We start from the raw sequence: 13,202 nt of genomic DNA on the forward strand, positions 1-13,202 counted from the left end.
GTCTATCATGTCAGGTATGAGAATAGCTGCTCCTGCCCTTTTTTGTGGGCCATTGGCTTGTATGATAGTTTTCCATCCTTTCACTTTAAGTCTGTGTTTGTCTTGTTGAGTTAGGTGAGTTTCCTGTAGACAGCATATTGTTGGGTTGTGTTTTCTGATCCATCTTCCTACTCTGTGTCTTTTAATAGGTGAATTCAGGCCATTGACATTTATTGATATTAAAGATTGAAGATATTTTAACGCTATTCTTGTAGAGTTTTAGAGTGTTTTGATATATGTCCTATTTGTGGTGGTCTGGTTGTTTATAGGAGACCTTTCAGAACTTCTTTCAGGGCAGGCTTGGTGATGATTGCTTCCTTCAGTTGTTACTTGTCTGAGAAGGTTTTGATGCTTCCATCTAGTCTGAATGACAGTCTAGCAGGATATAGTATTCTTGGCTGAAAGCCTTTCTCATTGAGCACTCGATAGATATCTTGCCATTCTCTTCTGGCCTGTAGTGTTTGTATGGAGAAGTCTGCTGCTAATCTTATGGGTTTTCCTTTGTAGGTGACTCTTTGTTTTTCTCTTGCAGCCTTGAGGATCCTTTCTTTATCCTTATTCCTTTCCATTCTAAGTATGACATGTCTTGGTGTCTTTAGGTCTGGGTTAATTCTGTTTGGGACCCTCTGGGCTTCTTGAATCTTTATGTCTTTGATGTTGTCTAGACTAGAGAAATTTTCAGCTACTGTAGCCTGGAAAATGCTTTCTTCCTCTCCTTCTCTTTCTTCCTCTGGTATGCCAATAATGTGTATATTGTTTCTTTTGAAGTCATCCCATAGGACTCTGTTGTTGTTTTCAGCATCTCTTAATCTCTTTTTGAGATCTCTTACTTATTTTTTAGTTGTCTCTAATTCATCCTCAATCTTGCTAATTCTGTCTTCAACCTCACAGATTCTATTCTCTCTGCCCTCCACTGTTTTCTGGAGTTCATCTATTTTGTTGCCCTGCTCTGATACTGTTTTAGCTTGTTCAGCTAGTTGCATTCTTAGCTCAGCGATTTCAGCTTTCAGCTCTCTAATAACCATGAGATAATTAGAATTTTCTTCCATATTCTCATTTGTTGTTCCTGCATTTCTGATTACAATTTTTTCAAATTCTTTACTCATTCCTGTTATTATTTCCTTAGCTAATGTTTGGATGTTGAACTCGTTGTTTTGTGATTCACCCTCTGGAGGACTTTTAGCTGGACTCTTGTCCTGGTTCGAGTCTCCAATATTTTTTCTTGTTGTTTTAACCATTTTATATATTATGTTATGAGTTCCCTTTATCAGTACTTTTCAAATTATTGATCACTATTGCCTGGATTGACTTGTGTCTAAGTAAGTTAATTAAAGGGTTTACAGTGGTGGAAGTTAACAGTTGTTTCAATCCCTGAGTTGGAGCTCAGTGGTTTAAAAGCCTCTTTTTTCTTCCCTGTAGGCTATGGGAGCCTGAGGGCTTTTAAACTATCAATAGGCTTCTTAGCTTAATCACTGACTCCTAACCAAGAGATAAAGCAGGGTGTAGCAGAGATAATCCAGTGGTTATGCAAAGAGACTTTCACAGCCCCTCAGCTATGCCACCGAGGTATAGGTCTTCTCCTGAGTTTCCTGGTTAGATCTCTGTTCCCTGGTGTCCCTCCCTGCCACTGCTCCAGATTCTGAGGGTAGTAGCAATGGAGACTCAGAGTTGCACTTGGTGAGTCTCTGGGGAGTCCTCTCCTCCCTTAAGTTGTCCCCTTGTTGGAGCAGACTGGAGGTGGTGTCTCAACTGATAAACTGCTGAACTGTTAGCAGTCACTTAATCTCTCCTTAGGCTCCTCTCTCCTTTCTGTCACCAGCCACATGTGTTTGTACTCACGGGTGATTTACTGGGTTCCTGTGGTCATTCTAGTCCTGTCTTGTTTCATTCCCAGGTGGTCTCCTTTGGTATTCCTACTTGATCTGGGAGAGGAGAGAAAGCCTTCTGTTGCTCCTAGCTCTGCCTCTGGAAGTCGAATCCACTAATAATTTTTTAAAGGTTTAGATCAGTATCTTTTCAACTGGAACATTTATGTCTTGCATTTGTCACAGGGATCTTCTGCAGATAAGGCATCATGCTGAGGAGGGAGAGAAAAGGCCAAATTTACACTGACGTCCCAGATGGAGGCTGGGGATGGATGGTTGTGCTTCATTTCTTCCTGGTAAGAATTATCTTTCCCCTTTCCCACTGCCTAAGCAGATTCTCTGGAGAAAGGTTCAGAGTATCCCAATATGATCATTTCTGAAATCCTTGGTGTTTGATGGAAAGGGAGACAGAGCAAGACCAGGAACTGCTATTAAAACTGCTTAAGTCAGTGGCCCACACAAGAGACTATCTTTAGGACTTTCTCCATCCAGTTTCCTTCCACCACCCTCCTCTCTTCCACTCCTTACACTTATATTGAATAGGATCTCCCAGCCTCCATTCACAAGCTCTGCTCTAGATGCTTAGCAATTAGGATTTGGGAACAATCTTATAGTTTTTCTAGTAATTATTATAGTATCTTTTTGGGAGTGTGGAGTGTATTCCTTAGTTTGGTCTAGCATATACACACATCTTTACTGGAAACAGTCTTTGATAATAGAGTATAGGGACAATTCCTTTCTGTCCTATTTTCTACCTCCCAACCCATTCCTTCCAACCATTACCAATGCTATAAATAGGTCTAATGTAAGTTCCTGATATATCTGGAAAGAGAAAGATTATAAATTCTGAATCTAGTACCTAGTTTTCTTTTTTGGATATAAACAATTGTACTAAGGGGCCAGGCAGTGGTGCAGCTGGTTAAGCACACACATTATAGCATGCAAGGATCTAGGTTTAAGCTCTAGGTCCCCACCTGCAGGGGGAAAGCTTCATGAGTGGTGAAGCAGGTTGCAGGTGTCTGTCTCTCTCCCTCTCTATCTCCACCTCCCCTCTCAATTTCTCTCTGTCTCAATCCAATAATAAATAAATAAAAATTTAAAAAATAAAGAAAAAAACTTACAAGCCATGTTGCTAGCCTTGGTGGCAATAAAGTTTTTTTTAAAAATGGACTACACAGATATTGTTTGGTTTGTTGTTTTTCAGCAGAACACTGCTCAGCTCAGGCTTATGGTAGTGCTATTTCCCCAACCTTAGACAGTCCATTAAAAAACATTACTGTGACCAAGGAAGTGGCACAGTGGATAAAGTGTTGGACTCTCAAACATGAGGTCCTAAGTTTGATCCCCTGTCTTGCACGTGGCAGAGTGATGCTCTGGGGTTCTCTTTATCTTTCCAAAATAAATAAATAAAGTAAATATTAAAACATATTTAGGGAATGGGGAGATAGCATAATAATTATGCAAAAGACTTTCATGACTGAGGCTCTAAGATCTCAAGTTCAGCCTCTAGTACCAAAAGCCAGAGCTGAACAGTGCTCTAGTCTTTCTCTCTGTATCTCTTGAATTACAATGATAAAATATTTAAGAATATATTTGTTTATGATAGAGAAAGGGCCATAACATCATTCTGGTGTATGCTATACCAGGAATGGACTTAATGTTTGTACTATGTGCACTTAAACTGGTGTGCTACTACCCAGCCCCCTCAGACTTCATGTTTGTAAACACAATGCTTTAACCACTGCACCACTTCTTGGGCTGTGCTAGACATGTCCACTTTTTTAAAAAGTTCATAAGCATCTTTATTTCAGCAGCCCAAGAGGTGGTACAAAAAGAAGATAAAGTGTCGGACTTTCTAAGCTTGAGGTCCTAAATTTAATCCTAGCATTGCATGTACCAGAATAATGTTCTGGTTCTCTTTCTCTCCTGCTCTTGTGAATTAATAAATGTTTTTAAAAATGTTTATTTTAATGAGAGAGAGAGAGATGCAAAGCAAAGCACTGTTCAATTCTGATTACTGCCAGAGATTGAACTAACATCTTTCCCTCATCCAGCTTTTATGTGAGGCAGTGATGATCCGTTATCAGCACAGCCATTCTAGAATATTAGTGAATTCCATCATACCTGTGTCCAAAAACAGAATAGTGGAATTGCTGCCACAGTACCCCCCCAACACATACACTTTTTATGATAGTGATACAGATGGCAGAGAGATTGTGAAATAGCTCACAACAACCATAGCACCAAAGCTTTCTTCATTGCAGTGATAGCCAGGCTTGAACCTGGGTCTCAAACATGGCAGAGCCCCACACTATACAGCCTCCATAGTTCCCCCTCCTAAGTGTTCCCAGTTAAGTTCTGTTAAAGAGATATTATCACTAAGATACTCTTAGATCTTCTAGGTCTTCTCATGTCTCATCCTTAGTTAGGACCTAGTTAGGGCAGGAAGAGCAGCTGGTCCCTATAAAGAGACAGGAAGTATGGGTAGAGGTCCTCAGTCAGGATTTATGTTAAAAAAAAAAAAAACTAAGCAGAGGACTATTTGTTAAACATTAACTTCATAACTAAAGAATGTGGAATACTGTTTTTCTCTCAGAAATTTTACTAACCAGGAAACTAAGGCTGCCCTAAGTTGGAGAACCCTTCCTGTGACGAGGCCACCTCTCCATAATGTTGGTTTTTCAGAACTGCCATTATTAGCAAAATATCCAGTGTTCCCACCTTTCTCCCTTACAGTAACCATCCTTACTCTTCTTATACTGACCTTTGAGGGAGAGGAAGTTATTTGATCAATTATTTGCTAGTTTTAAAAAAAATTGCTTACTAACTACTAGTAAGCTCCAGTGTCACCTTTTTCCCCCCCTTAATGGGAGGCTGCTTATAAATGCACAAAAAATATACTGGGTCATCAAAATAATAATTCAGGGACTAGGGAGTCGGGCAGTAGCACAGCGGGTTAAGTGCACATGGCACAAAGTGCAAGGACCGGAGTAAGGATCCCAGTTCGAGCCCTGGCTTCCTAGCTGCAGGAGAGCGCTTCACAAGAGGTGAAGCACGACTGCAGGTGTCTTTCTCTCCCCCTCTATGTCTTCTTCTCCTCTCTCCATTTCTCTCTGTCACATCCAACAACGACAATATCAATAACAACATTAATAACTACAACAATAAAACAACAAGGGCAACAAAAGGGAATAAATAAATAAATATTTTTAAAGAATTAAAAAAATAATTCAGGGACTAATTGCCCACAGTAGTAATGACAGTTCTTAGATGACTATTTTTTCCTATATGACTTATAAATATAATTTTTCACAACAGATGAGCTCCTGAAAAAGTGAAAGATCCAATAACTAAATGTCTTCAGAAGCTCTCTACTTTTTGTATTTATTTATTTGCCATTGGTGTTATCACTGAGGTTTGGTGTCTGCACAATAAATCCATCACTTCTGGTGACCTCTTTTTTCTTTTCTCTTTTGATAAGACAGAGAAAAACTGAGAGGGGGAGGGAAGACAGAAAGGGAGAGAGAGTTTGTGGCCATACCACCCTAAATGCGCCCGACCTTGTCTGATCTCAGAAGCTAAGCAGCATCGGGCCTGGTTAGTACTTGGATGGGAGAAAAGGAGAAAGACCTGCAGCCCGGCTTCAACTCATGAAGCTTCTGCAGTGCAGGATGGGAGCTGTGTTTAAATCCGGGTCACTGTACATCTTAATGTGTGCTCAGCTGGGTACACCACTGCTTGGCCCCAGAAGCTCCCTATTTATAAACAAAGCAAAAATAGCTCCCTATTTACAAAACAAAAAATCTGGGGTGGGGAGACAGCATAATATTTATGTGAAAAACACTTTTTTTTTTTTTTTTTTAACCACCAGAGCACTGCTCAGCTTTGGTTTATGGTGGTGTAGTGGACTGAACCTGGGACTTTGGAGCATCAGGCATGGGAGTTTGTTTGCATAACCATTATGTTATCTACCCCTGCCATAAAAACACTTTCATGCCTGAGGCTCCAAGGTCCCACACACACTCTATTGGCACCACACCATCATAAGCCAGAGCTAAGCAGTGCTCTGATAGAAAGAAGAAAAAAAAAAGGTCCAATCTAACTTACCATATTTTATAATGAAATATATGTATGGTTGTCCTCTTTTTGTTTCATTGGACAGGACAGAAAGCAATTGAAATGGGAAGGGGGATAAAGAAGGAAAAAGAAAGAGAGCCATCTACAGTATTGCTTTACCACTCCTGAAGGCTGCCTCTACATGATAACATATGTACTCTACCAGGTCTGCCACTCCCACACTTTAAAATTTTTTCTTTATTTAATTATATTTGTTTATTTATTTATTTATTGGGTGTAGATATCTAGAAACTGAGTGGCCTGGGTGGTGGTTAGCCTACTGGATTAAGTGTACACGGCTGAGAAGCACAAGGACCGTTGTAAGGATCTCAGTTCGAGCCCCCAGCTCCCCACCTGCAGGGGGCTCACTTCACAAGAGGTGAAGCATGTCTGCAGGTGTCTGTCTTTCTGTCTCCCTCTTTATTTTCCTCTCCCCTCTCAATTTCTCTCTTTCCTACCCAGCAACAACAATAACAGGGGCAACAAAAATGGAAAAAATGGCCTCCGGGAGCAGTAGATTCATAGTGCAGGCCCCAAGCCCCAGCGATAACCCTGGAAGAGGGAAAAAAAGAGATATCCAGAAATTGAGAGGAAAGGGGAGATAGAGAGGGAGACAGAGAAAAACCTGCAGCACTGCTTCACCACTTGTGAAGCTTTCCCTGTTCAGGTGGGGACCAGGGGCTTGAACTCAAATCGTTGTGCATTATAACATGTGCTCTCAAAACCAGGTGGACTCAAAACCAGGTGGACCACCACCTGGCCCCTTCCTCTTCTAAATTTTTATGAGTGATTTAATAATGATTAACAAGACTATAAGATAACAGGGGTATAATTCCATATACCAGAATTCCATATCACCAGAATTTCATGTCTGTACCCCTCCATTGGAAACTTCCCTATTTATCCCTCTGGGAGTATTGGCCAAAATTCTTTTTAATTTAATTTAATTTTATTTATCTTTATTTTACAAATTTACATGTCAGCAGGGGTTTAAATCCATACCATTCCCACCACCAGAGTTCTGAATCTTTAGTTTCCCCACTGCAGTCCACCACAGTTCCCCTAAGGTTGTAGACATGAGTCAACCATCATCTCTATAGCTATCTGTCCACATTTATATATAATTGCTCCCTTTTTCTCCTGATTCAATCCTTTCTGCCCCTCCAAGCCATTCATGACAACATAACTACCTCCAGATGTCCCTCTCCTTTCCCTTCTCTCTTTCTGGGTGCTGATGGAGCTGGAGTTCAGAGCCCTCTTATCTTCATCCTATCACTTCTCCTCCACTGGGAATATGGATCAAGGTTGTTTTGGGGGGTCAGAAGGCAGGAGTTCTGGCTTCTGTAACTGTTTCTCCACTGTGCATGGGTATTGACAAGTTGATTCATACACCCAGCCTGTTTCTTTCTTTTCTTTTCTTTCTTTATTTTTTTTTACCAGAGCACTGTTCAGCTCTGGCTTATGGTGGTGTGGGGGATTGAACCTGGGACTTTGGAGCCTCAGGCCTGAGAGTCTGTTTGCATAACCATTATGCTATTTACCCTCCTCCCTCACACCCAGCCTGCTTCTATCTTTCCCTAGTGGACCAGAGCTCAGAGGTGCAAGGGTCCTGTTCACATTGGTGAGGTCATCTGCCCAGAGAAGTCAGGATAGATTCATGGTAGCATCTGTAATTTGGTGTCCGGAAGGTGGCATGACCTAAATTGAGACAAAATAGTTAATGAACAGGAACCAAAAAGTATGATTAGATCAGATGAGATTAGGGATTTTAGGGTAGAAGAAAGCTAAGAAATCCATTTTAGGCATGTTCCTGGGGCACACAACTATGGTAGTTTTGCTTCAGTTTGATAACTAGCCTGAAGTTGGATAGGAGTATTGTCTGAGAGAATGGTGTCCAAGTAGAGAAAAGGGCTATAAAGTTGGACTAGGGCAGAGAGTAGCTCCTGTTCTTGAAAAAAATTCTGTGGCTGGGACCAGGCAGTAGTACACTTGGCTGAGTGCACATGTTATAGTGCATAAGGACCCAGGTTCAAGTCCTCGGTCCCCACCTGCAGGGGAAAGCTTCATGAGTGATGAAGCAGGGATGCAGGTGTCTTTCTCTCTATCCCTTTCTAACTCTTCCTCCCCTCTCGATTTCTGACTGTATCAAACAAAGATAATAAAAAAAGTGGTCCAGGAGGTGGCCAGTGGATAAAGCATTGAATTCTTTTTGTTTAAAATTTATTCCTTTTTGTTGCCCTTGTTGTTTTATTGTTGTAGTTATTATTTTTGTCATCATTGTTGCATAGGACAGAGAGAAATGGAGAGAGATGGGGGAGAGATGGGGGATTGTTGTTGTTATTGATGTCGTCATAGGACTGAGAAATGGAGAGAGGAGGGAAAGAAAGAGAGGGGGAGAGAAAGACACCTGCAGACCTGCTTCACCGCTTGTGAAGCGACTACTCAGCAGGTGGGGAGCCAGGGCTCGAACTAGAATCCTTACTCAGGTCTTTGCGCTTTGTGCCACCTGCACTTAACCTGCTACACTACAGCCTGACTCCCAAGCATTGGATTGTTAAGCATGAGGTCCTGAGTTCAATCCCCGGCAGCACATGTACCAGAGTGATATTTCGTTCTTTCTCTCCTCTTATCTTTCTCATTAATAAATAAATAAAATATTTTTAAAAAGATAATAAAGAATTCTGTGGCTCAAATTAACTACCTCCATCCACCTGACCCACCACAGCCTGTCTAACCTCTAAGTCCCTATTGGTCTGAGCTCATAGCTCATGGTCACAGCTAGGAATATTGCAGGCTGCACTTATTTCAAGTTCCTTGGGAATTAGGTGGTAGCACAGCAGGTTAAAGCAAACATGGTGTGAACCACAAGGACTAATGTAAGGATCCTAGTTCGAGCCCCCTGCAGGGCAATCACTTCACAAGTGGGGAAGCAGGTCTGCAGGTGTCCTTCTCTCCCCCTCTCTGTCTTCCCCTCCTCTCTCCATTTCTCCCAGGTCTATGACAACAACAATAATAACTACAACAACAAGGGCAACAAAATGGAAAATAAATAAGTAAATAAATATAAAAAATAAACCTAGAGGCAAAAAAAAAAAAGTCAAGTTCCTTAACTGCCTAGACCATAGCCCTAAGCACAAATATTTGCTTTTGCCTAAACATTTATTTAACATCTTAGATCTGCAAGGTGGTCAAAATTCTTTATGGGATGCAGAAGGTGGAAGCTCTGACTTTTGTAATTGTTTCTCTGCTGGACATCGGCATTGACAGGTCGATCCATATCCCCAGCCTATTTCTATCTTCCCCTAGTGGGGTAGGGCTAGGAGAGGTAAGAGTTTGGAACACTTTGGTGAGGTCATCTGTCCAGGGAAGTGAGGATAGAATCATAAGTGGTGCCTGCAACTTGGTAGCTAAAAGGTGGTAAGATATAAAGCAGGAGAAATTGTTTAATAAACAGGAACCCAAAGGTAGGAATTGAGCAGATGAAAGTAGGAGTCTTTGGGTCAGAGGAAGTTAGGAAGTCTATCGTAGGTATGTTCCAAGGGGCCCATGACTTTAGTAATTTGCCTGAACCTGATAGCTAACATGCAGGGGGACTAAAAATATTGTCTAGGAAGATGTTGTCAGAATTGAGAATAGGGGAAGATAACTGGATTAGGGCTGAGAGTAGCTCCCAAACATGAGGAAAGTATATAAATACCATTAACTGTTTACATCACTGATCTACATATATTCCTGTTTAACATAGGAGCCTATGTAACCTGAGTTCCTGTCAGTCTAAGCTCACAGCCCATGGTCACAACAAGGAATATTCTAGTCTGCATTCATTTCAGGACCAGTCTTACTCGAATAGAGTAGGCTGACCTAGCCTCCCTTCAGAGAGAGGGATAGTCCCTACCATTGCTGCTCTACAGGGCAAGGTCCTGGAAAGGCCCACAAAAAGGCATATGATGATATTCCTGATCAAAGTGACCAATGATAGTGGAGAGAGGGATCTATTAGATGTCTAGGCTGATGATATTTATGTGAGAATCCAAGGATTCCCTGATTAGAACCCAGATGATGGGGTGGCCTGGTAGTGATCAAAAAGGCCATCATTAAAGTGAGTGAGTCTCTTGCCCCTATCCAGCTTTTTGAAGTCCTTTATCTGATAAGGTTAGACTTTCTCGTTGTCATTTGTTGTATCCAAACCAGTACTTATTTACTTATTATTGAGACAAACATATTTTTGTTTGCCAAAGTTTGATATGTGGGTGACATCGATTTACCAAAGAGCATTGGCTTTTAAGCCTCAGGGGTTAACCCCAAGAGTTTGAATAGCAGGTGTTTTTATGAGACTTGCACAGGAAGAACATGTATCAAGGATATGTTTCAACTGTGGTAAAGGAACATCAGGAAATCGAGCTCAAAGGCCTTTAAGATTAACATGGGTTAGGGAATGAAAGTCAGCAGGATCAGAGACAGAGACTAGGAGAGTTTCTATGGAGGCAAGGCAGTCAGCTGCAGCATTTCCTTTTGGACAGGGAACCAGGAAGAGGGCTGTGGGAATGAAGGTGTTGAATATACAGTGGCTGGGTTCGAGAACAGAGCATAGAGGCGATTTGAATCAAGAGAGGGGAAAGTGGGTTGTCATCAATTTTCACATAAGAATGAGCAAGTCGGGGAGTCAGGCTGTAGCACAGTGGGTTAAGCGCAGGTGGTGCAAAGCGCAAGGACTGGTGTAAGGATCCTGGTTCGAACCCCAGCTCCCCACCTGCAGGGGAGTCGCTTCACAGGCGGTGAAGCAGGTCTGCAGGTGTCTATCTTTCTCTCCTCCTCTCTGTCTTCCTCTTCCCTCTCCATTTCTCTCTGTCCTATCCAACAACGACAACAACAATAATAACTACAACAATAAAACAACAAGGACAACAAAAGGGAATAAATAAATAAAATAAAAAAAAAAAAAAAAGAATGAGCAAGCCATGGAAGTAACTTAACAGTATACACACTGTCAGAAAAAAGGTTGAAGGATTCTGGTACAGCTTTTAATGCAAGGAAAACAGCATAAAGTTCTTTGTACTGAGGGGAATTATCAGGAAGCTCAGCAAAGAGAGGTTTAGGGGATTGTTTGTCTGGGTAATATATAAGGGCAGCAGCTCCATTTTCTCCACCATCAGTGAAGACTGTAGGAGCAGAAGGGATGGGATCTCGAGAGAAAAGTTTAGGTGCTAGTAGGGGCAAAAGAGGTAAAGAAGCTATCAATTTATTAGAAGGAAAATGGTTATCTATTTGTCCTGGAAACACTACAAAGATTATGGCAAAATGGGAATGATGGTGTATGAGCCACTCTGTATCTGTGAGAGAAAAGGAAAGAATAATTAAATCCGGTTCTTTCCCTAAGACCTGCACAGACCTATTTATTCCTTAGTGAATCATGAATGCTAATGTGTCTATCTCAGTGAGGAGTCTTGGAGCTCCGCCTACTGGCATGTGAAGCCACTCAAGAACCCCATGGTTCTGCCATAATGCCCCCACTACTGTGGGGATGGAGTTAAAGATGAGAAGGTTTGCCGAAGAGGAGGGGGAGAATCAAACAAGGTGCATGTCCTGAAGGGCCTGGTTAACCCTTTCCAGTGCCAAGGACGCCTCGGGAGTTAACCTACATTAGGAGGAGGGCTGTTTGTTTCCTTTTAATAGGTCAAACAGTGGTTGGAGGCAGCTAGTAGGCAGATAAAGATACTGCCTAAGCCAATTTAAATTTCCAAGAAAACTTTGTAAAGAAGCAAGAGTGAGGTTAGAAGGAAAAGTAATGCTAGGTTTTAAGGGACGAATTTGCATTAGAGAAATCTGTGAACCTAAGGAAGACATTGGAGGAATTAGCTGTATCTTCTCAGGAGCTACATTAAGGCCACTTTTCTTTAAGGCAGGAATGAGAAAATCACATAGGGCACAGAGATCTGTATCTAATTCTCCCCATATTAAGACGTCATCCATGTGGTGAAAAACATTAAGGCCCTTATGAATATATGGAGAAAGGGCAGATTTAACAGCCTCTTGACAAATTGTAGGACTATTGGCCATGCCCTGGGGCAGCACCACCCATTCAAATCTATCGGCAGGGCTGGCGTTATTAATAGAAGGAACAGAGAAGGCAAAACGTTTACAATCTTGCTGATGCAAGGGAATAGAGAAGAAACAATCTTGTATATCAGTAGCTATGATTGGAATTCCCGTGGGAATTTCAGAAGCAAGAGGCAAACCCCTTTGGGGGGACTCCCAGACCTGCATGGTTTTATTTACCGCACGGAGATGTTGGAGGAGGTGCCATTTTCCTGAGCACTTTTTAATAACAAAGACAGGAGTATTCCATGGGCTTCTGGAATGATGAATGTGTCACAAGGACAACTGCTCTCAGACAAAGCTCTTTTAAAATTTCTAGCTTATCCCTAGGCAAAGGCCACTGATCCACCCAGACAGGCTTATTAGAAAGCCAGTCTAAGCAGGGAGTTTGGTTACAAACAGTGGCAGTTAGTATTGGGGGTGCTGATTAAATCTAATCTCGCAGGAGCGGGTGTTACGCTCTGCAGACGCATCTGTGGATATCCTAACATCAAGACATTCCAGAAGATCCCTGCCCAGTAGGTTGGTGCTATTATCAGCTACCAAAGGGTGGAAGTGTCCTGTACTCCCTTCAGGGTCTTCCCACATGAGCAAATCTCTTGTCAGAAAGGCTTGGGTCATCCCTCCAACTCCGTGTATACGGGGCCCTGGGAGGAGTTCTTAATTTGGGGGAACCTCTGCTTGCCTTAAAATCATCTTTTCTGCCCCTGTGTCAATCAAAAATTTAAAAGGAATATTGCCAATCCTTACTGTCATATTAGGGTGACCTCATTCTAAAACAGGAGTGGTCCACAAAATCTCAGGCCCCGAATTTGTACCATTCAGGGGCATGCCATCTTTATGAAATTTGGACCACCAATCTCTCTTCCAATGAAAACCTTTCTGACATCTAGGACAAGGTGTTCGTGGCCTCTGGCTCCCTGACTGGAGGCGGGGTTGCCCTAACTGGAGGCATGGTTGCCCTGACTGGAGGCGTGGTCACAGCTTATCTGGACATTGGTTACGCCAATATCCTTGGCAAGCGCAGTGAAAGCAGGCCCCGTTTTGATTACATGGGGTAACTGCATAAGCCTGTGTCATAATGGG

The 13,202-nt window shown here is 42.0% G+C and overlaps 1 protein-coding gene across 2 annotated transcripts in view; it reads left to right on the forward strand.

Moving 5' to 3' along the window:
- Window positions 1-13,202, forward strand: part of SLC16A4 (solute carrier family 16 member 4) — a 70,562-nt gene that overhangs the window by 15,539 nt on the left and 41,821 nt on the right. For both annotated transcript variants that reach the window (XM_060201918.1, XM_007529377.3), the window contains exon 2: window positions 2,091-2,200. In XM_060201918.1, coding sequence (XP_060057901.1) covers window positions 2,114-2,200 — 87 coding nt within the window. In that variant the 5' untranslated portion in view covers window positions 2,091-2,113. The remainder of the gene's footprint in view (window positions 1-2,090; window positions 2,201-13,202) is intronic.

Source organism: Erinaceus europaeus, chromosome 11 (assembly GCF_950295315.1).
Source record: "Erinaceus europaeus chromosome 11, mEriEur2.1, whole genome shotgun sequence".
NCBI lineage: Eukaryota > Metazoa > Chordata > Mammalia > Eulipotyphla > Erinaceidae > Erinaceus > Erinaceus europaeus.